Source organism: Torulaspora delbrueckii, chromosome 6, assembly GCF_000243375.1.
Source record: "Torulaspora delbrueckii CBS 1146 chromosome 6, complete genome".
Lineage (NCBI taxonomy): Eukaryota > Fungi > Ascomycota > Saccharomycetes > Saccharomycetales > Saccharomycetaceae > Torulaspora > Torulaspora delbrueckii.
Genome location: NC_016506.1, coordinates 807,436 through 830,251, shown reverse-complemented (window position 1 = coordinate 830,251; position 22,816 = coordinate 807,436). Strand labels below are relative to the sequence as shown.

At 41.6% G+C, this 22,816-nt stretch overlaps 10 protein-coding genes and 1 non-coding gene across 11 annotated transcripts; 5 read left to right on the top strand and 6 right to left on the bottom strand.

The window, feature by feature from the left end:
• Positions 1-154: 154 nt before the first annotated feature.
• DOP1 (Dop1p) lies at positions 155-5,221 on the top strand (the record flags this gene model as incomplete). Its single annotated transcript, XM_003682414.1, has 1 exon — positions 155-5,221. One exon carries the CDS (start codon positions 155-157, stop codon positions 5,219-5,221), a length of 5,067 nt encoding a protein of 1,688 aa, XP_003682462.1.
• A 36-nt stretch (positions 5,222-5,257) lies between these two features.
• On the bottom strand, positions 5,258-5,935 carry MTQ2 (S-adenosylmethionine-dependent methyltransferase; the record flags this gene model as incomplete). Its single annotated transcript, XM_003682413.1, has 1 exon — positions 5,258-5,935. The coding sequence occupies one exon, from the start codon at positions 5,933-5,935 to the stop codon at positions 5,258-5,260; it is 678 nt and encodes a 225-aa protein (XP_003682461.1).
• Positions 5,936-6,092: 157 nt separating this feature from the next.
• RUB1 (NEDD8 family protein RUB1) lies at positions 6,093-6,386 on the top strand (the record flags this gene model as incomplete). The annotated part of the gene is made up of 2 exons (XM_003682412.1): positions 6,093-6,241; positions 6,302-6,386. The coding sequence occupies 2 exons, from the start codon at positions 6,093-6,095 to the stop codon at positions 6,384-6,386; spliced, it is 234 nt and encodes a 77-aa protein (XP_003682460.1).
• Positions 6,387-6,657: 271 nt separating this feature from the next.
• Positions 6,658-8,700, top strand: CLF1 (Clf1p; the record flags this gene model as incomplete). The annotated part of the gene is made up of 1 exon (XM_003682411.1): positions 6,658-8,700. The coding sequence occupies one exon, from the start codon at positions 6,658-6,660 to the stop codon at positions 8,698-8,700; it is 2,043 nt and encodes a 680-aa protein (XP_003682459.1).
• A 104-nt stretch (positions 8,701-8,804) lies between these two features.
• MSL5 (mRNA splicing protein MSL5) lies at positions 8,805-10,292 on the bottom strand (the record flags this gene model as incomplete). The annotated part of the gene is made up of 1 exon (XM_003682410.1): positions 8,805-10,292. One exon carries the CDS (start codon positions 10,290-10,292, stop codon positions 8,805-8,807), a length of 1,488 nt encoding a protein of 495 aa, XP_003682458.1.
• A 218-nt stretch (positions 10,293-10,510) lies between these two features.
• On the bottom strand, positions 10,511-13,018 carry CFT2 (cleavage polyadenylation factor subunit CFT2; the record flags this gene model as incomplete). The annotated part of the gene is made up of 1 exon (XM_003682409.1): positions 10,511-13,018. One exon carries the CDS (start codon positions 13,016-13,018, stop codon positions 10,511-10,513), a length of 2,508 nt encoding a protein of 835 aa, XP_003682457.1.
• A 228-nt stretch (positions 13,019-13,246) lies between these two features.
• Positions 13,247-15,409, top strand: TDEL0F04340 (uncharacterized protein; the record flags this gene model as incomplete). Its single annotated transcript, XM_003682408.1, has 1 exon — positions 13,247-15,409. One exon carries the CDS (start codon positions 13,247-13,249, stop codon positions 15,407-15,409), a length of 2,163 nt encoding a protein of 720 aa, XP_003682456.1.
• Positions 15,410-15,542: 133 nt separating this feature from the next.
• Positions 15,543-17,852, bottom strand: HPR1 (Hpr1p; the record flags this gene model as incomplete). The annotated part of the gene is made up of 1 exon (XM_003682407.1): positions 15,543-17,852. The coding sequence occupies one exon, from the start codon at positions 17,850-17,852 to the stop codon at positions 15,543-15,545; it is 2,310 nt and encodes a 769-aa protein (XP_003682455.1).
• Positions 17,853-18,560: 708 nt separating this feature from the next.
• AVL9 (Avl9p) lies at positions 18,561-20,426 on the top strand (the record flags this gene model as incomplete). Its single annotated transcript, XM_003682406.1, has 1 exon — positions 18,561-20,426. The coding sequence occupies one exon, from the start codon at positions 18,561-18,563 to the stop codon at positions 20,424-20,426; it is 1,866 nt and encodes a 621-aa protein (XP_003682454.1).
• A 56-nt stretch (positions 20,427-20,482) lies between these two features.
• RGP1 (Rgp1p) lies at positions 20,483-22,411 on the bottom strand (the record flags this gene model as incomplete). Its single annotated transcript, XM_003682405.1, has 1 exon — positions 20,483-22,411. The coding sequence occupies one exon, from the start codon at positions 22,409-22,411 to the stop codon at positions 20,483-20,485; it is 1,929 nt and encodes a 642-aa protein (XP_003682453.1).
• Positions 22,412-22,544: 133 nt separating this feature from the next.
• Positions 22,545-22,617, bottom strand: TDEL0Ftrna8R. The gene has a single exon. It is a non-coding gene; the product is annotated as a tRNA-Arg (tRNA).
• Between the last annotated feature and the right edge of the window lie 199 nt (positions 22,618-22,816).

Sequence of the window (22,816 nt, the reverse complement as noted above, 5' to 3'; positions counted from 1 at the left end):
TGGTATTAGCTTATATCATGTGATCGACTATATCGATAAATTAGAGTAACTTACAATATACGAGAAAAGACCTTAACTTAATGTATGAGCAGAAGACCATTGGTGAACAGAGAGGTCGGTCTGGTGTTGTTTGGCATTGATATACTGCAAGAACATGTCTTTGCCTCTCAAACCTCTGACTATTGACTCGAACAGCAAGCAATTGGACTCGAAACAGAAGAAATTCAACGCTAATGTTCTACGAGCATTGGAGCACTTTGACTTGGTCACAGAATGGGCAGATTATATTGCCAGCCTGGGAAAACTATTGAAGGCTTTACAAAGCTGGTCTCCACAGTTTCAGAACGTAAGGTACTATGTTCCTTCGCCGTATCAGGTAAGCCGAACATTGACTTCGTCTCTATCACCAAATTTGCCGGCTGGTGTCCACCAAAAGACATTGGAAGTATATACATTCATCTTTGAGAAGATTGGACAAGACATATTGGCGTCAGAATGTAACATATGGATTCCCGGCATATTACCTTTAATGACATACGCATCAATGTCAGTCAAGTCACACTTGATTGATCTTTATGACAATTACCTAGTTCAATTGCCCTCTTCTACCCTCAAACTGTTGGTAAGACCCATGTTAGCAAGCCTGCTGCCTGGTATCGACGATGAAAGCAGTGAATTCCAGCCTTTATCCATCAAACTGATTGAGTCCCTGCAAGAGAATTTAGCTGATGACTCCTTATTTTGGCAGACGTGCTTCTTGGTAATGATTTCGAACAAAGAAAGACGATTAGGTGGGTTAGTATGGTTGACCAAGAAATTCCCATCCATGAACTCAGTACCACATTTGCTTTCACAGAAGAACAAAGAACCGAAGAATGATTCAAAAGCGGACGGAGAACCATTGGATGCAAAAGCACTAAGAAACGAGGCTCTTTCATTACTTCTTCCAGAGACAAAGATCTTGCTTACGCCAGATCCAGGTCTGCTAGTTCGTTGCTTAGCTTGTTGTTTGGATGATGGGAACGATCTTTTAATACAAAGAGGTATCTGGGATTTGCTTCTACAGAGGCTACATCTTGATTCACCAGTACTAGATGCTCTAGTGAGTCCGGCTGATAAGCAGTTACTCATAATGAGCTGTTGCAGGACAACGTTGGCGAAAGACATGTCACTGAATAGAAGGGTCTGGAATTGGCTAGTCGGTCCCGCAGTGGCGGCACAGGCTAACACAAACAATAGTGTTAGTCCAACTGTACAAAAGAATGACAGGTCGAATCAAAGCAATAGTGAGTATTTTAGTATACATGGTTTACAATCACTAAAAGCGGGTCTGAATAGTATGTTGGAATTGGAGTCCCAAGTAACAACCGCTTTCAGTATATGCTCAGCTGTTATGGATCGATGGGAGATTGGATCCTTGGTTGTTCCTGAAATGTTCATACCTTTGCTTGTGGCAGCACATAAGCATCAATACAATGAACGGATAATCAAAGCTGCCAACTCATTCTTTGATTCTGTTGAGACAAACATAATTTGGGGAAAGTTGTTTCAATCCATTGAGAAACATGAGGACCTGCCACTAGTTGAGTTTGTTCTGGCGAACTTTAATATTGCATCAGATGAAGAGATAATTGTTCGTCATCTCCCGCTTATTCTACTAGCTATCTTGTCCATTGATTGTCAAAACCCCGATTGTTCTCCATCTAGTAAAGATGAGAGATATCTTTTGTGCAGGCACTTACTCGAAAAAACACCAGAGCGTGCATTCGTTCCTTTGGAAAGCTCAGAAATAAGAACAAACGATGAGCACAATTCTGAAGTGCTTGAGAAAATCTCAAAGTTTTACTGTCGCGTTTCGGATCCTGCCACATCCCAAAACGCTGAGAAGAGTTCAAATCAAACAGCTCCTTTCGACTCACATGTACTTTCCCTTCAAATTTTTAGTCATGCTTACAAGCTACTAATACAAAGCTTAAAACATGATACGCACGTCAATTCAGTAGTCGCAATTTTTATGATGATAATCAATAAGATCCCTAAAGCTGAAGATGGTATGTCGGCTAAGGCAGCAAAACAAGAAGACAATGAGTTGGCTGATCTACTATTTGAACGCTGTTTGGAAGTTCCTGAAGGATTCACTGACTCTGTGTTTGGAATGGTCGATGTTTTTAGTAGCTACCTGTGCCCTAAGCTACCACTAATGCAGTCGTGTAAATTATTGCAGCATCTTTTAGAAGCTCTGTGGAGCCTTTTGGCAGAACCAAAAAAACAACTAAGGGCCATCAAGAGCTTACAAACACTAGAAAACTGTGCATGTTCCACATATCTTGAGGGTGCCCTCTCTCATGTTTTTATTAAGGAGAAAGACATCTCGAAGTGTCTCAAAGTACTGGAGCTCTTATGGAACCATTTGGACCCCCGCACTAAGATTCTTTCACGGCCATTAGAACTTATGATAGACGAACTATTTGCAGAAGAGAATCCGCATTATCTGAATGTTTCAAAATGGATCCTATCAGCAGTAAACTCTGGGACCTCTAATAGGCTTTTCTATTTTCTAACTGACAAGGTGTTGCAGATGGATTTCTTGAGAAGGGAGACACTTGAAGAATGGGATGACCTGGATATGTTCACGTACAGACTTCGATCACTTACCAGCGTTTTGAAGACCAACAATGGAGTTGTAATTCAAAACTTTGCGTCGGAATTGACCTCTATCTCTTCATTGATAATGTGGGGAGACGCTGATATATCAACATACAAGAACCTCATGATTGCAATTTTGATGAAATTCTTGGAAATCAAGAATAATAATCACGCCAAAAGTGTACGAAGTGCTCTGATTCTTTTAGAATGTATTCTCAATGGTACCGAGCGCAATTTCAAGGAGATTGTGATTGTTCTGCTTCAAATGTCATCGAAGTACATAGCTCAGGGTGGGCTGGACTCTGAACTTATTGCGGTTTCTTTGCTCAACATAGTCTCCAAAGTGTTAAGACTATCTCATGAGAACGGAATCAAGCTGGACATTTTTGATGACGACACCACACATCTTAAATACGTCGACTACCTGGTTACCAGTGTTGCGACGATGGAAAGCCCATTGATTGTGACATCATATATGAAGCTCTTGTCTGAAAGTATGATGTACTTCGAAACTGCCATGTTCAGGATGATCCTTCCATTAAGTGCATCAATTGTTCAATGTGTTAGAAGACTCTTCATGAAGGAAAAAGAAGATGGAGGATACTATCAGTCCGTTTCTCTCCTCCTGAATGGTCTGGAACAGTTGTTGGAGGTATCTCACGGATTCTTAACCGCTGAAGAGAAGGACGGCTACTTTGCTACCTCTGGATCAAAGGGTGACTTTCTTCAGGCAGTGGTTTCCAATGTGTTTTCATCAGACACATCTGGCAATGACGTTAAGATCCAAGGAGAAAGGGATGTCGTTCTTCAGTCTTTCCGGGAGGTCATAAGTTGCTGTCATGACATATGGTCGTGGGCTCATGCACTTTCAATATCTACAAAAGATGGCTACCTCGCGAACCATACCAATCACAGTTCTTACAAGTTCAAATTTACGACCAAAAAAATACTTGAGAAACTCTTTGTTCTCGAACCATTAGAGGTTATGGAGTCATTGGTATTGAGCCTTGGGGGAGAGACATTGATCCTGATTCACGTATTAGATGGGAACAGACCGGCTCTTACGCTGCCTTATTTTTCCTTAGGTGTCGTATACAGGCAAAATAGGAACTCCAGTATTAGATTCTCCATAAGTTTGTCGGCAAACAGTACTAGCAGCGCCAGAGCGGGGCGCTTGGAGGCGTCATTGAGTAACAAACTTGACTCAGAGAGTCTAATGAGATTTCTAATTAGCTACGCCTCTTCACTTGAGAATGCTGCCATTGAGGACTTTTACAACGATTTTCTGCAATTTTTCAAGGAAATTTCTGCTAACTACAACCTTTACGAGAATATCTCGAAATCTGTTCTTAACTTCGTGGCTATTATTGCAAAGAAACTCAATAGGTCCAAATTCGGTGAAGATAAAAGGACTAGAAGGGAACTGTCAGATACTTTCATGAGATATCTACCTAACGCATTGGCTGAGAACCCTTTCAACTACGCTGATCCATCGACAGCTTTTTCTGATCTCCAATATGTTGTTAAGGATATACAGGATATTTTGAATGAGGAGGTGGGAAGCGACAAATTTAACAACGCCGTTTCAGTAATAGTTTCACAGTGCGTCTCTCCATATTTCAAGGCCAAAAATGTTGCCATTCCAGAATATGTATTGGCGTTAGCGGTGGAGATTGCGAAGGTTGGTAGTAAAGTAAGAAATTGGCGTACCCTTATCAATGACTTCTATTTTGACAATAAAAAATTCTCCTTGCTTGCCGATAATAAGCTATGGGACCAGATAATATTCCAATGGTCGCGCTATCCTGACAATAAGACAAAACTGATGAATGATATGTTAGCAGTGATAGGCCCCAAAATGACCAGTATCACTCCAGCACTAATCACTTTCAACTCCAGGAATGATTCTGAGATTGAGGCAAAGTGCCAAAATCTCTTGAGGATTGCACATTTATTAATGATCTCTCCTTCAGACTTTCATATGCTATATTTTCAGCCACTAATTTCGTGTACCTGCCAATTCCTCCTTTCAGCAGAATTGACGTTGAAAGAGAAAGCATGGATCCTTTTGAGGGCCATGCTACTGAAGTTTGAAGAACAACATTTCATTGAGTACTGGTCAATGATAACATACTGCTTGCAGACAAACTTGCAAGAGTTCTGCGAAACTCTACAGATTCAGGGTGATATACATTCAGGAGCTGTTTTCCAAGCATGTAAGACGCTTGATCTTCTTTTGGCTTTGAACCTCGAAGGCTTCAGCAGCACAAACGAATGGCTCTTTGTCATCGACACCATTAATTGCATTTACAAAAATTATCCATTCGTTGCATTAATTGACGAGATATACGAATGCAAAGAATTTGAGAGCAGCAAGATGGACGAGCTCGAGCTTGTCGATCGCTCTCAGCTGAAGGTACCCATTCTCAAGGGAATTCACGCTATTCGCAGCTATACACAACTGCGAGTTTTTTTCCAAAACTTGAGCTATGCTCACTATGAGTATATATACGGACTCGAAAGGCTAGACTTGGATGACTGCGAAAACGACTTGAAAGTTGACATTTTTACATGATTGATATTATTGATTTATAAATTAGAACTAACTAAATTAGATTGCATTGTCTCTACAGAACCTGTAGACGCTCAAGACCTCCCAACCTGCCTTCCTGTGCATTATCAGGTCAACTTTCCACTTTCCATTATGTCTCATCCTTTGGGCCACTTCTTCAGGCCTATTTCGGGCACAAAATAGGATGTATGCGACCCCTTTCTTTGAGAGTATGTTATCGAGCTGATCAAGTAATCTTTTAGTAACAGCCATACCGTCTTCGCCACCTAGCAGCGCCAGATCAAGCCACATACGGTGATCTTCTCCCATCCTAGGAGCTTCTGGAACGTGCTCTGCTGGAACATAGGGAGGATTGAAGACTAACAAGTCAACTTCTCGACCCTTTAAGCAGGAAGCCAAATCGCTCTGTAATGGTTCCAAGTAAGTCCCGTTGCAGCTATTATGCTTAGCAGTATCTCTAGTTGCCTCGAGTGCCCAAGGACTGATATCCGCCGCCAAATAGATGGATTTGTCCTTCGTTGGGATTCCATTTTGCATCATAAACGTAGTGATTATACCTGAGCCTGGGCCCAATTCGCAGACAATTGACAACTTATCCTGAAATGTGGCACCTAAACTTGCTCTTTCTTCCTCCAAAGCATCCAAGAGCAGGAAGCTATCTTCTGAGGGCTCATAAACCGTATCATAATCGCATCGAACGTATGGTGTAGGAAGCATTTTGATCTTATTGATGATTTTGATCAACTTTCAGCTAGCGAGAACGCTCAATGTTAAGGATGATGATTCTTTAAAACCTTGAAAATTCAAGATAAACAGCTATAGAAGCCTGCTTGGCCTCCCAATCTTTGCTTCTTAAACCCTCACGAAACTGAAGATGATCATCAAGGTCAAGACGCTGACTGGTAAAGAGATTGCAGTGGAACTGAAGAGTGATGCTCCGATATATCGTATCAAACAGCTGTTAGAAGAGAAAGAGGGTATCCCCCCATCTCAACAACGGCTTATATTTCAAGGTAAACAGATGTATGTCTTAAACCGACTTTAGTTGTCGATAGAGAAATTTACTAACTCTTTTAATAACAGTGACGACCGACAGACCCTGGAGGCCGCCAAGCTCGTCGATGGTATGGTTCTGCATCTCGTGCTGACGTTGAGAGGAGGATGTTGAAGGCTGTTCAGGTCTTTGTCCCTACGCGACTCTATATTGAACTTAAATACTAAGTAAGTGCGACTTGAATAAACGCAATTATTAACTAAGTACATAAAGTACTGATGAGGTGGGGATTGAACTACATTGAGTACTTTCTCCTAATTGTTGTTGGTGCGTATACAATGAAAGCGTTGAAGTTAAAGCTGGTTTAAATTAAAGATCATCGCTCGTTCTCATATGCCAAAGAACAACACAAGAACATAGAGAAAGCGGTCTACAGGTTTAGATCATGGATGATGAGGTTAACAAGCAGATTTCAGCTGAGCAGATTTTGAAAGAAGTTTATGAGAGAAGGAAGGTCGTCAAACCATCTACAAAAGTTGATATACTAGATCTTGAAGAACTTCATGAATACCAGCGGAGGAAAAGGAGCGAATATGAGACCTATTTGAAGCGCAATCGACTGGATATGGGCCAATGGATACGATACGCCAAGTTCGAGGTGGAGCAGCATGACATGAGGCGAGCCAGATCTATCTTCGAGAGAGCGTTATTAGTGGACAATGGCTATATACCGCTATGGATTAGATACATTGATACAGAGTTGAAGAGCAAATTCATTAATCATGCTAGAAACCTTTTGGATAGAGCTATCAACACGCTTCCGCGTGTGGACAAGCTTTGGTACAAATACTTACTGATGGAAGAATCACTGGGCAACATCAGCATTGTAAGGTCGTTGTTCACCAAATGGACATCTCTCGAGCCGCACCCTAATGCTTGGGACTCGTTTGTAGCGTTTGAAGTTAGACAAGAGAACTTTGAGAATGCTCGAGACGTATATTCAAGATACGTTCTAGTACATCCAATGGTATCGACGTGGCGAAAATGGGTTCAGTTTGAAACGACGTACGGTGATGTGGACACAGTCAGGAAAGTGTATTCTCTGGCTGTTGATACGTTGGCGTCATTTCCAGATAAAGAAAGAGAAGATGATCTAATTAGTCTGATTATATCATTTGCAACTTGGGAATCTGCACAACAGGAGTATGAACGATGTAGGGCACTATATGATATAGCAATCGAGAAATGGCCCCAAAGAGACGAGCTAAGGAACAGTTTGGTACATTTTGAGAAGAAGTTTGGCAATATCATCTCGGCAGAAGAAAGCGTGATTCATAAGAGGAAAAGAAGTTATGAAGAGCGTCTACGAGAGAGCCCGCGAGATTATGATACTTGGTGGCTATATCTAGATCTTGTCCAAGCTTACTTCCAACCTCAAGTTCTGGAGACACTAAAAAAGTCGGTCTCCAGTAATGAACCAACAGCTTCGGTTAAAAACATTGCGTGGAAACAGTACATTTACCTATGGATCAGGCTGTTGACATTTGTTGAACTTGAAATGAGTAACATAGAGTGTTGTAGGGGCTTGTACAAAAGGCTCGTCGACCATTTGATCCCACACAAACAATTCACTTTTTCCAAAGTATGGCTCATGTATGCAAACTTTGAGATTCGACAGGGGAATATTGATACCGCTAGAAAGATACTTGGAAGATCCCTAGGCACATGTCCCAAGGTTAAAACTTTCAGAGGCTATATCGAGTTAGAAATAAAGTTGAAGCAATTTGACAGGGTTCGGAAAATATATGAGAAGTTTTTGGAGTTTAATCCATTGAAGGTCGACACTTGGGTTAATTATGCCGAACTGGAGGAGAATCTTGGAGACGAAGACAGATGCAGGGCAATTTATGACTTGGCGATCAGCAATGCTGATGCGATAGGTTTTTCAAAAGACTCCATGATATTTTTAATGCAAAGATCAATTGAGTTCGAAACGGATGAAGAGGAATTCGGAAGAGCAAGACAGCTGTTCGATAAATATATACAGATGAACGAGAACTTGCCGCAATTGTGGATTACGTATGCTCTTTACGAAAGTTCCAACCCATCCGAAGGGCAATTAAACTCTCTTCGAGAGAACCTAATAGACGATGATGACGAGCTTAACTTTGAAGCTACGGATGAGAACATAGTCCGCGCAAGAGAGGTGTTTGAGAGGGCGTTGAAGCATTTCAAGCGAACCGACCATAAGGAAAATAGGGCAGTGATTTATGAAGCGTACAAGAGCTTCGAGGACAATCATGGAAGCGATGAAGACCGACAGGCAATCGGAAAGAGGATGCCGCGGTTAATCAGAGAGCAAGGGCCAAATGCTATCGAACAGGAAAGCTACGAGTTCCCAGATGACGAGCATGATAATAGCAAGGAACCAAATGTTTCCAAGTTCTTAGCGTTGGCCAAGAAATGGAACGAAAGTCAACAGGCATGAAGTACCTGAGTTAGCCTGTACGTTTATAATCACTCATTAGTAGATTCAAAATGGCATTAAAAAGCTTTTCGATACATACTACCCTTCTTTGTGTCAAATAGTTTTTACAAGCCTGGAGGTCCGTCTAATCTCTTACTTTCCTGTGATGTTTCATCGGGCGCTGAAAGTCCAGGTGGTCCACCTAATCCTGGTGGAAGAAGCGAAGTATCGTCGCCGGGAAAGCCAATTCCAGGTGTCGCATCCATTCCCGGCGGTAAATTTGCGGTGGACGGCACTGTTCCAGGCTCCATTCCTGTCTGTGAGGACATACCTGGTATGCCAGGTATACCCCAAGCGGAGCCACTGAGCGCCGCCATGCTCGAATCTAAGCCAGGTGGGCTTGTTAGCCTGCGTTCCGGCTCCTCTCTCGACTGTCCTGTACCTTGTGTAAAAGTGGCATTTGACAGAACGGATTGTGAGCCGCCTTGTGGGATAGCTTGTGTCATATTTTGAGAGACTCCTGGTTGGATGGCTCCCTTATCTTGCATGTCCGGCGTCGAATTATATGAATCACGATTTTGGCGGGACCGGTAAGAAGTGACTGCAGTTTGTTGATAATCGCTGCTTGGTAGGTTTTCCCGCCAAGACTGCGCATATACAGCGTTTCCATCTCCATCATAACGACTATATCTTGACTCTTGAACAGATTGGCCCTGTATTGGTGTGCGACAATCAATGGTGGCATGACCATGTTGTCCACATCTCATGCATATGACTTTATGTGCGAATGTCTCCATATTTGGGCATTCATATTTTTTATGACCTTGCAGCCCACAAATGGGGCACGGTCTATTATCTTCTCTAAGTGTACCGTTCAATTCTGCTAACTCCCTCAGCTGTCCCCTCTTCAAGTCATTTTGACCTTCCGGTGAAGTTACAGCTTTGACGACAATGTTCTCGCATACTTTAATGCCCTTCTGAATCTTATCTTCTGTGTCAGCTATGATTAGGCAGTGTAGTGGGTCCGAAAAGTTCATCGCTCCTCTGGGCAGATCATTGGCATTTTTACCTTCTTTAACAGACCCCCTTCCTCTTATGGCAATCTTGCAACCTGAAGTCTCCTGTAGCTTTCTCAGAGTATTACCACGAGGTCCCAGTAAGAGACCCACGAAGTTTATCCCAGGATAAGTGTCGACCGGTATATAATATTTGTCCTGAAATTTTACAGGTCTCTTATAGTCCTCCGGAGCTACGAAGTGAGGGATCATCTTGAGTGCAATTTCAACAAGTCTATGCCTCTCTTCCTCCAATTTTCTTCTGTAAAGCTGTTCTCGAGTATTAATTCTCTTTCCTCTTGCATCGTACGCCGGTGCAGGTGACGGTGATCTATTGTTACGTTCGGGAGGATTTAAATCATTAGAACGTAATGTAGAGGTAATTTCCTGGATCCTGAACATAGTTTGGTATGCACACATCTGCTCTGCAGTCAGCGATCCACTTATCCTCACTGGCAGTGAATTATACCCGTCATTACCCTTTGCTCGCGAGTTTTCCCCCCAAAGACGTTGATTAACAGCTCCTGGCTGACGACCTCTAGTGCTCTGATCAGACATGACACTTTGCGCGGCCAGTGTGAAAGTATTTCAAGTGAATCATACTCAATCCATCGACTTATAGTTTACTTCATTTAACTTGATGCCAGTTTTTCGTTAGCGGTGACGGCAATGCTTGAATCTTGATTAAAGTTATATAAAGTTCTATTTAATTCGCTTCTGAGCTCTCAAAATCGCTTCAATTCCTCACTTTAGTTCTAGATTACTTGGAGAATACTTCATATTTTTGCCAACATATCTGTGATGGATTTCTTGACGTCGTAAAAGAGTTCTGACGGACTTCCATCGACGATGGTTTCACTGTCACTAATCTTGCGTACGGCCACTTGACCGTCAACCACCAGAGTACCTTCGCCTTTGAATTCGGCTCTGTGGTTGCGCTCCGTGAGCCTCTTCTTCAGCTCTGCCAGTCTAATGTCCCCAATCGATAGCGAGCCACCGACATGAGCTCTAAAAGTCGATTGAAGAGGTTTTAGTACAAGCTTAGACCTGGCCTGTTGGTTGAGCTTGCTCTGGGGTTTACCCACTCCTTTAGATTTAGCCATTTGTGGTTTCTCCTTCACTAGTCTTCCTATGACATGCGCAACCGTGTAGCTTTCACCGATTTTTTGCCATTTAAGCAGTGCTTCTAGGTCGGGATCTATGGAGATGTCTAGAGATTTGATCGTCGTGATGAACTCTATCGCTTTATTGATCGGCATTTCCACAATGTCAACATCTCTCTTTTGCATAGTTGAAACAGACTGTGCGTTTTGACATTCTGGTGGTGCTAGTAACAGTAGTTTTCTGGGCTTTAAGGCTGGAAGGATGATGGAAGCTGATCTTTGATCAACCAAGCTCTCTAAATTGATGTAGACCAACGAGCATTTGATCGTTACTTTGCTGGTCGACTCGCTCCGGTTCATAGGATTCTGAAGTGGGTCAAGATAATCGATATTGTCGAATGATTCGGCAGGATTTTTACCTTTCCCCTTCTTGGCCTCTCTGCGGGGTTTCTTTGAAGTTTCTCGGCGGTTTTCAGACAAATCGTAAGGATCCTCATCTTCTTCAGCTTCATCTGCTGCTGATGATTTCTTCTGATCCATTTCTTCATCGTCATTCTGTATCAGAGAGCTGAAGTCGACAAAAGTTCCATAGTCGTCACTCTTGATTTTTGCCGGCTGAAATGGGAACATCTTGTGCTTCGGTTGGGACGTGGGTTGAATCAAATAATCTACCGGAATATCTATTGCGGTTTGTCCCGTGGAGGTGGAGCTTTTTTCTTTCAATATATCAAGTAAATTCTCGTCTTCATCCTCATCGTCATCTTCCTCGGGATCTTGTCCATCTTCTCTCATATTACCTGAGTCGTCTTTACCATCCAATCTACGGGATATTTTTCCAGCGAGCTTGACATCCTTGTGCAGGGACTCCTCCAATTCTTTCCTCTTGGTTTTACGCTCAGTAATTCCAGCAACATACTGCTCCAATTCTTCGCCTGTCATGGGCTTTGTCTGAACAGTCTTTAAGGTCAGAGATTCTGAATAACTGATCGATTGCCCTTCTTCGGCTCCACGCTGCTTTTGCGCTAGATCCCAATTTTTATGCAGCACTGATAAAGTGCGAGTATCATCATTGTCTGATGATGTCAATATAATTGTGGTTCTCTCTGTTTGACATAGTCTCGAAATAACTTCATCGACAAGCGTCTCGACTTGCGAAACGAAGCATATCTTGGGTCCAGAATATTTTGTGAGATCTGTGGGTGCGATAACATGGAATCGACTGCCCAAGTCAAACGGGGATCTATTATCTCTGGATTCCCAAATCTTGAGAAGCGATGAGGATAGCCACTCCAACATGGATCTGGCGTAGGTCAACACTCTTCCACGGGAATATGCTACTAGTAATACAGGAACTTGTGCGAAAAGTCTGCTTTTAGAGGACTCATAAAGGAAGTCATGAACGAGTACGAACAGATCTAGAAAATTACCTCCAATTTCGGCTGGTATTAAGACGGATCCGCTTGAACTTAGAACCCTCTTTAGAGCATCTTTGAAAACTTTAACACGTTTCCCGTGAGGTTTTGAAGATCCAAATTTATCTAGTTTGGTTATAACTGCCGATGGTCTCGCTAATGTCGCCAGAGGCTTACCAGTCTTGTCCAGTAGGGATGATCCATTCAAAATTGTATTACGAGTATGATTCCATCGGAATGCATATACCAGTTTCTCAAAATATGTTGATATGCACCACACGCAACCTCCGGGACTTACCCCTGCGCTGTATGCAATTAAAGTGAGACCATCGTACTTGGATCGTAGATCCGCAAGCTGAGAATACTTCAAGGTCTGAATATGATCGAATGCAAACTCAACATCTCGCAGATCAATCTGATTGGCTTTAAAAGGGCCGATTAGCCCTTTGGAAGTATAGTAATCAATCGTAGTCACTCTACCTAAGTTACTCACCGGTAGAGTAGCATAGACTTCGATTCTAGATATGAAATGTGACAGGAAGTTGTGATATAAAGAGCCATAGGCGCCCAGAGTCTCTACAGATGGCTGAGAAAGCAGAATAATATCAACTTCGGGTATTATTTCAGACCAGAATCTTACGCTGTTCTCATAGGAAATTTTGGAACTGTGCCAACTTGGGTCCACCAGGATCGTGACATTATCAAATCGTATAATTGTCCCAACTGTAACCCCAGAACCGTCATCACAGCAGCTAAGAGTGTAAGTCATTGCCAGCGGGTGGTTTTAATGGGCAAACAAAGGGTTCTCTCAATATTTTGTCTATACTTGTAACTGATATATAAGTGAAAAATCGCTTTAAGCTTATCGCGCTCGCTAAGTAAACTTCATTATAGAGAGACCGGCGCATCACTTTAAATTCGAGTAATTAAAGGCTGACTATTGTGATCTGGTTTGAAATTCGATGTTGATGTGTTGTTGATACTCGATTGTGTCTTTATGCGGTTCCCAAATGAGCTAGTTGACCTTATCATATCCGAGGGGTTGGATAGTTGTAAGACATCGATATCGTGGTCTCATATTAACTGTCATTATAGAGACCTTGTGAGGAAGCAACTGGGAGTTGTGGTGGTAGAAGATGGTTCTAAGAAGCGACATGTTACTCAGCGATTTCTAGATTACGAGATACTTATGACCAAGGATAATACTTTCCATATTGCAACAAATCATCCGCAATTTGAGCAGTTAAAAGGGTTTATTACTGAGTTTTCGAGTCTCCTGGTGGTGATTTACTCAGATAGAAGCTACAATGATGTTTTGGCCAGTATGCTGAACGATATCGCTCAAACGGCTCTTGAAGGGACCAACTTGTGCATAATTTACAGCAATTCGTTGAACTTTCTCAGTAAGCTCTATTTCCGAGAGTTGTCATTGTATCGAAAGAAGGTGAAACTGTGTGAGCTACATGTTTTGGGGAATGGTGAGGCCAACAAGGACGAAATGTGTGATCTTAATACGCTATTCGAACGAACATATCTCTACAATCTGAATAGCATATATTCGCTTGATATTCAGAATACATCCCATCAATTCATTGCTGAGGATCTGGATACCATAAAGCAATTGAATTATTTGGTATATGATGAAGCGTCTTCAAGTTTTCTTTCGAGATGTCCTAAACTTAGGGTCATAGAATCAATGAAGTTTCCCGTAGGCGATCCCGATATGTCTTTCAGGCTCCCTCGGTGTGACTCCATAACATTGACACATTTTGTTTCGGGATCTCACTACCCGCCGGTAGATGGCCAGGATATTAGAAAAGAGCTGACTTTAGTTCCATCTTTGCGATCGGACGATCCACAATTTAGTAATCTATTCTTCCCGAGCCTTAGGAAGCTGACGCTTAGGCTGAACGATACGATGAGTCATTCGGTCTCCTTTCGTGATTGTAACTTCTCGACGCTGAAATGCCTTGACTGTGGTTCCTCTATAATACCATGGGCTGATTTGTCATCAGCCTCCCTCTGTCTGCGTGAACTTATGATCACTTTAGTGTCAGAAGAACAATTACATTGGCTCGAATCCTGTCCTTTTCCACTCACTAAATTATCTATTTATACCCCAAAAGTTAGGTTCTCAGATATTCCATCCTCCCGCTCGTTCGAGATAAGTCCTTTTAAATCGAGTGTAACTTCTTTGGAATTGAAGAATTTGTGGCAATGTTACTTGCTTCAAAAACTTATTATTCCCAGTGCTGAGTCTACCAGCTCGCTAACTATCGCTTTTGATGAAGGTGCTTTGATGAACTCAATAGCCTCAAATCCGAATTTGGCTAAGAAATGCGATCTAATTCATGATGAAGAGTACATTATTTTCAAAGTTCCATTCATGCAGCGGTTTCGCCTGATTGATATGAGCCACTATGAAGATCGTAATTTGAAGGCTGAACACATGTCGAATGTATCATCCATCGATGTCGGCAATTCGGGATCCTCCACTGCTTACGCTAATGTGTTTTTTGATATCAATGCTTCAAGTGACATGAACTATGCCGTCTCACCTTCAGAATTTCGGCTGAACAGTTTAGCAGGTGCGAATAGTGATATGGCTAGAAGGCAAAGCGCTATCGTGTTTTCCAATGGTACCCGAGAAAGAAGAGCCTCCTCGATTACGTCTACTTTCTCTCCGCCAGTGATTGCGCCTTCCGAGGATCCCTTTGAGGGAGATACAGTAATCTTTGAATTTACTGAAAACTGCCCCTCAGTATTCACAACAAACTTACGAGCCTTAGAGTCATCTCTTTTCTCCTGGCAGGAAGTTAATAGTAGCCGTATTCCGCTATTGCAAATCCTGATTCAAGATATTGTTGCAGAGGAACTTGAAAACTTCGAATCTTTGATACCCAAGCTATCATCGCAAATTATCGAGGCACTCACTTTTCCTTACGATGTTAGAATGCCCATGATGATAATAGAAAAGTTTCAGATTGTGATTGATTTTTCAGGCATTGATTTTATGATGACCGAAGAGCGTAGGTCTGTATTCTCCATCGATCTGCACACGTACTTGGCTTATAAAGGTCATAAGGTGCGCATGCTGACGGATGAAGACAATACCGATTTCAAGGTATCTGTACTGCTATTGTTTGAGACGAAATACTAGTGCTCCCTCGATTAATCTATAGACTATATTTTTAAATGCTTCTACCAGATTGGTTTACAAAAAAATGTTTCGAAACTTTGCACAGTGATGAATGTTGAACGTTCCTTCACTGTAATTGTGGGGTTTCAGTCAGTCAACAGAGTTTGCTGCTGATAGTGCTCACTTGAATTACCAACTGTAGTCTCTGTTGAGTTTTGACTCTTCTGATCGGTGACTGCACTGTTTCCTTCTGCAATTTCTCGCCCAATAGTGGTTTTCTCTGCGTCCGCTGCAGCTGGTGTTGAAATATTTGCTGTGTTTTCATCTGTCTGAGTTGTTTCCTCAATTTGTACTTGTGATGATGAGGTGGTTTCGTTCTCTTTGGACTCCGCTGTAACGGGAAATTCAATTGGAGATGTAGCATTAAAGGATCCATGATCGGATTCTTCTTCTCCTGGTCTGAGTTTCTTGACCACCTTCGTTTTCCTTTTTCCTCTTCCAGAGATCTTTTCTTGCTCTTCCTGTCTGTCATGAACTCACGCGCAGATTGGAGCTTCAATAAATGCGGCTCTTTGACCTTCTCAACCAGCCTTTCAAGTAGTTTTCTTCTCTCGCTAAGCCGGGAGTCACTTAGGCTACTTTCAAAGAGACCATCTAATCCAGAATGCTCATCAATTTTATTGAAGCTGAAAAGATACTGCGATCTCAGAGACCGCAAAATCTGCCAGTCCTTTACGATTCTATCGTCTGAGGCTTCAAGGTCTTCTTGATCCATATTCACATGGTTTCTCTTGCTGTTCAAGTCCTCAAAAATTTCCTTTGCATTCTTCGATGCTTCGGGTATCACATCAAGGCCAGTTTTAACTTTCCAAACATTATTGAGTGACTTGTTGCCCAGAAGAATAAACCCAAATTTTTTATACGAATAGTCAGTATCGTCTAGCTTAACCTGTTCATCAGAAATGTTAAGACTTTGAAAGCTCTTGAAGCCATCTACCTTTGCCTTCAAAAAACAGTCCTCTGACTCTAAAAGCTTTTCTATAACGAGAACAAATTGAGGATCTCTATGTTGATAGAATTTTTTAGTGCGATTATTCACTAAATAATCGCATAATGACAATGTCTTCTTGTGATTAGATTCATTAAGCGACTGAAAATTTATGCTTTGAGCAGGCCTCTCTTTTTGATAACAATTTTTATAATAGTTTTCGACATCTGGCGAAGTAATAATTTGACGGATCAAATTAGCAGTAAAGCAAATTTGCAGTATGAACTGTTTTCTGTGGTAATCGTTGTCAAGTTCCAGCATTTGGTCGTAAATTACGCTTGGATTCGATACGGATATATCAAGCAAAGTGGGTTGAACCGCTGAGGACAAAAGTTTATTCAAATTCAAGAACTCTGTCCAATATTTTTGCCTTTCCTCATTATTTCTCTTGGATATCTTCATATAGTTAGGAACTCTGGTTTGAAGGATTTCGAAGTCTACTGGGAATGCGTGATTCAGTTTTTCGTTTATACTGGAAACCATCTTATGAGACTTCTTTATACCCCTATAAAAGTCTTCCTCGACTTCGAAAATGGCATCTAATAATGGCGTTAGTACCTTGTCCATATCGATCTTGAATTCCAAAGGTTTGTAAATAAACTCGAGTGGAGCTGTCAGTAATTCGTCGAACACATAATTGTAGTCCGTTGCAAAAATATTCTCCGATGAAGATTCTGTCCTTGTAGAACTGGAGATGGTTTTATTCCATGGGTTCCCAGAACTTTGCTTGTTTGAGAATAAAGCTGATCTATTAAAATTGGACTCCTCATACAATGGCAATAATTCTGATAGAAATTTTTCGAACTTGAACTTCATCTCATAGCAAGCCGGCGTGTTCAAGTAGTAATTATTTTTAACGGCTTTCAAGAGGTCATTCCAATGACGCAGCTTATCGTACAACGGCTGCTTGTAACTTATCAAATTAGAGCTTCCAGGTCTTAATGGATCCAAACTATTGCACATTTTAAACCATTCTATACGCGATTCCGCATATGGCCAAAACTCCAGAAGACCTCTTGGCCAACTTAAAGAATCTATTACGGAGGAGAAAAGTGCAAAAAATGCAATCGACCACGTCAAGGGATTCTTGCGATTTTTTCTGGAATGGTAACAAAAGTCAAGCACAACCGCAATCTTGTAAAGGCTGTCTTTATTTGAAGGCTGATCACTTTCTCCTTCTAAAGGTGATGAATCGATTAAAACTCTTCTCAAAGCCAGGCCAACAATCGCATCTGTATCGATGTTTTGATTTCTATCATTTTGAAGTGCTGGCCATCGAAATTCTAACAGATCTGCCGAGAAGGAATCCTCCGGAAGAGGATGCTCTAGCAGTTCGTCCGTGGTAGCCGCTAGATTTTGAATTACCGGAAATATGAAATCAACACATTCTTGTACTGCTATCTCTAACTTTTCCATGGATACTCAATTGACTTTCCAGCTGTCAATAGCCTGCAACTATTCCACACTAATCAATGGTTCATCAGGTTGAAGTCGTTAATAGGATTATTAGATGATATGTACGTCCAACGTGACAGTCGCAGCAATACAACATGCTCAAATCGATTAGCCGAGCTTGTATAGACCTTTGAAGCTGCTGAGATAGCTCAATTGGGTTGCCGAGTCGTGCTACTGTTATGGAAGTCCTGCGGTCCCATGATTTCACATTTGAGATACATTTTTTTCATCTGGAAATTCCCAGTGGTAATGAACTTTCGATTAGCAGTTGTTCACCTAGTTAGTCACGGGGCTCCTCCAATTCCGTACTAACAACATCCTTGTTGTCTTGCTTAATTACTGTCTATCACCTCGGCTTGTATGCATTGTAACTCATCGCGTCGCTTAGAACTCGCATAGTTCGACGCAACGTAAGCAGTACAAGATACTTTCTCTAGTCAATTAGGTCGATCTGTATAGTTCCGCTATCAATCGTTAAACTCTTTGGACTATTTCACCTAGTCGTTACCCCAGACGCGAATCTGTATGGACAAAGCCTAATCTGATAGCGCAATAGATCAGACCAAAAACGCACATCGAAGTGATTTTAGCACGTCTGGCCTGTATATTGAAAAGCACGTCTGTTCAGCACATTCACGATATATCATCAGAAGTTTGCGAGGCTTCAAAATGCTGGAAGAGGCCCCTGTTATAGCAGGACTTTGTGTAGTGGATTTCCATCACACTCGAGGCCCAGAGACAGAATATTGGTGCAGTTTACCCGCTGGAACGGATGAGACCAAGATATGGCCCAATTTGCCCTTTCAGGCTTTACCAGATGGATCACACTCTTTTAAAGAGACGTTTACATATTTCACCTTATTATTCAATGAAAAGAAGAAGTGTAGTCCTGAAAATGGTGCTACTGAACTACCGGAAGATGAATTGAAGGATTACGTTACCTTTTTCGCAATCTCATGCTCAAGACAAATTCGCAGTGATGAATTGATACACAGAGGTAGTGATATAACCAGATCTACAGTGCAAAAAGCTATAGTGGTCATATCGAGACAACCGATCTTTGGCCAGATAAAGGATAAGTTGAGTCTGGTCACTAATGCTTTTTTCATGCAACGAAATTTCTCTGATAGAACCATCATATCTTCTCTGCATGAAAACCTGATGTCCATGTTCAAGGTTTCACCAGGCAGTCCGCCGGAAGGCCAGCTTTATGTGGGCTTATCTCTGCGAAAAATAATATATGATCTCAAGAAGGATATTCTAGTACTACTCAAGGCTCTTTTATTGGAGAAACAAATCATTTTTTATGGTACCAATGTTGAAGCTCTGTGTAATTTACAATTTGGTTTAATCAGTCTCATACCAACCCTCCTGTCCAACCTTCACTACTGCGGAAGCCCACAGTTGCACGAGCCGTTAGAAGAGCTGAATGTTGCAACTTCATTCAAGTCAAGTGATCGTCAATCGGTCTTAGCATTCCTTGGATTCCCACTGCGCATCTTTGAGAAAGGTGGTCTTTTCTCGCCTTATACACCACTGCAGCAGATGGATGATATTAAATCGAAGCATACCCAGTTCTTCATGATAGGAAGCTCTAATTCTCTGCTAGCGGAACAAAAGACAGAACTGTGTCACATATTTGTGGATGTTGACGCATCAGAAGTCGAAATCATTGACAAGTCCTTGAGCCCTGCTTTACAATTAAGCGGGAACGATAAGAAATGGATTGACTCCATATCAAATATTGTGTCGCAAAGTTGGAATGAAAATGATCTTTATACGCCGAAGAATTCTCAGTTCGAAGGTAGTGAGGATTTTATTCGCTGGCAATTTGAGGATTATTTAACTCGATTACTGTCAAGCATCAAGCTGAGCGAATATGTTACGTCTTATACCGATAATCAAATGGCCTTACAATCAGTACCTGAAGAAATGCTACGTTCTAATTCCATACAACATTTCAACAATTCTTGGGTTGCTAAGTGGATAACAACCGAAAACTATGCCATATTTCGAGATTGCACAGATGATAGGTTGTTTGATCTATTCCCTCCGAAACATCCTTACAATGGCGTTGATACGATGACTATTTTACAGCAAAAATTAGCTGCTACCTTCCAGAATTTAAAGAGGGCTAACAGTCACCCTAGTTTAGAGGAGAAGGCTAAAGATGAGGAGTCTCAAACTAGCCAAGAACCATCAGCTGGGTCTGCTAGCGTAGTTTCGAAGGACAATTTGAAAGGATCGAATACGAGCGACAAAGAGCAGAATTTATGGTCATCTTGGAAAGAATATTTTAATGCGAGAAAGCGAGGAAAGAAGAGGGATGGCGAGGATGATATAAAATCTACGGAGTATTTGAACAATAGTCATTCCACTCAGGAGGCTATTGGAAGTGCATTGGTTGGTCTAGGCTTACATTATGATAGCGCTCAAGAAGGCAAATCCGGCGAGTCTGAAGATGATGAATGGGTTACAAATGAAGTTGACGAGGCTTCCAATGAAGGTGACCATTCGCGGGATGATGCTATATAGGCTCGGTTAGTATACCGATAGGTATTTACATCTAGACCACTAAGTAATTGGAAAGATCACCAACCACCAAAATTGTGAGCCGAAGGCAATATAGGCAAAGGTATATGGCATGAAAAATCTTCACCTTCGATTGACTCTTTGGCATGGAGTAACGTGCCTTTTGAGTCTTCATAGAACTGCTCCAGAGGTGTATTATCATTCCTCGGAATGAGAACAAATTTCATTATCAACATCCATTTGAACTGGAATATATCAGTTTTGAACTGACTAGGTATTTGTTTCATAGGAGTTTTAGGGATTAAAATCTTGAGCGGGATTCTATCGCAAGTATCGAAGCATATAGCGTGCGATTCATATATCTGATTCCCACGCGGCCTAGTTAATGTTGCTGGATCAGCAGCGTAGTCACGGTTAAGCAGTTCAAAGGATTCCAAAGAGACAGTTACTGCGCTTACTCTATGCAAAGGTGGCTTTTCGGGGTCAAGCTCGAGAACCAAATCGATATCATCTGAAGTGGTGTAAAATGATCTAGACAAGTATAACTTGGTTATTGGCTGACCATTCCATTTTATTTGATACATTTTTCGCAGATCTTCGAGCTGAGGTACGGCCGCTGACGCTCGTTTTACTTCAGGCCCACTCCCAGATGATTTACCATATAGTGAGATCAAAGTCGATATGTTACTGGATACTGAGTCCATCTTTTTTTGCATATATGGCTTTATGCTTTCCTCAGACTGGTTATTCATTGGCTCTTCTTCATCTATCTTCTCGTTTTCAAACTGCATATCCAGCTGTGAGTCAACCAGTTTCTCGATATCTTTGAAACTGTCTTGGTTAGATTTGACTAACTCCACAAAATTTCGTAATACACCTTCAACGCAATCCTTCTTGTCTTGTAAACCCATGAATGACGAGGACCTTCGACTCATGTACCCAATTGATGGTGTGGACGGCATTCTTTGAATGAAAGCTTTCTGTTTAATCTCTCTGATGTTTGCGTGCTCCATAATATGAGGGCTATGATTTAGGCTCGAAGTGTATTGGCACCCCGTGCTAGTGACGTAGGGCGCCACGGTGATTGGCACACGGATGGTGTATTGCTTGATCTCACCATGAACCAGCCTGCTCACACCAAGCTCAAGGTTAAATACAACCGAGATATTCTTTGAGATGATGTATGATGGTGTTAGGTTTTTGGGAAGGTTTGCTGACTTGAATCTATAAACCGTGGTCTTTCCTGGTTCCAGGGTTAATTCTGAAAATAATAGTGTCTGAGGTACCAAGAAGATGGGTACACTTTTGTACTCTACATTCGTACCCATATTTCCCAAACCGAGTAAAGCGTTTCCGTCGCCATTCAAATTACTGTGTTCATCCAAATTTGATGTCAGCCCCACAGTGGATACACTATGCTTTGAATTGAAGAATTTCGCAAGTGAATTGTCGCCTATGCTAGTGCCAACCTCATGCGTAGAGTTAAGCCCGTTTGAATCTTTGGTGTGGTTCATCAAACCGTCTACACCAACCAGTTTAGTGCTGGCATCCTTCATCTTACTTCCGTCGATAAATTCTGGATCAAATTGGAACACTCCGGATACTTGAACATATCCAGAAATGAGATCCACAGGCTTATGGAATTGTAGCTGTTTAGAAATGAGATCTTGAGTGCGTGCATTAGCCTCTCTCTCAGCCTCAGACATAGAATCCTTGCTCTCTGATTCTGCCTTAAATGCATTCAACAGTGATTTCATTGACCATGAGCTTCCATCTTCATTTTTAGTATTCTGTTCTCTAGCTTCGTTCTCTTGATGCAACTTTCGAATTGCCTCTTTTAAGCTAGAAAGGTCTTCCTGATTCCCAAGGTGTCTAATTCTAACTATGAGTGATATTGGTTCACCAGTATAATAAGGGTTCGACTCATGAACAATCTCCAATCGCAGGTTGTCAGTGATCAAAAAAGAGTCATTTCTGTGACTATGCATTCTTAACTGGTCAGAGCCCTTTAACAGTTGCCTATCAGGCCTATAGTCACCCAAAGATCCTTTTTACTCTTACCTCTTGATCATTGATAGTTTGAAATAAACCATATAGATAAATATGGTGCAAAAATAAATTCTTCCCCGCCAGGACTCGAACCTGGAATCTTCTGGTTCGTAGCCAGACGCCGTGACCATTGGGCCACGAGGAACAAGAATTCGTTGACAAATTGTGTTTCTCACTCTCATTATATCAAGCTAACGATGGTCATGCTTTCGAGTAAAAAATTCGTTTTTTAACCCAAATGGGACGCCTTAGTAATACAGAGTGAAAAATACTGTCAATGGCGCCCTCGATCTACCTTCCATCCTCAAGATATTAAAGAGCGTTGTATTTTTTCTTTAAATTGT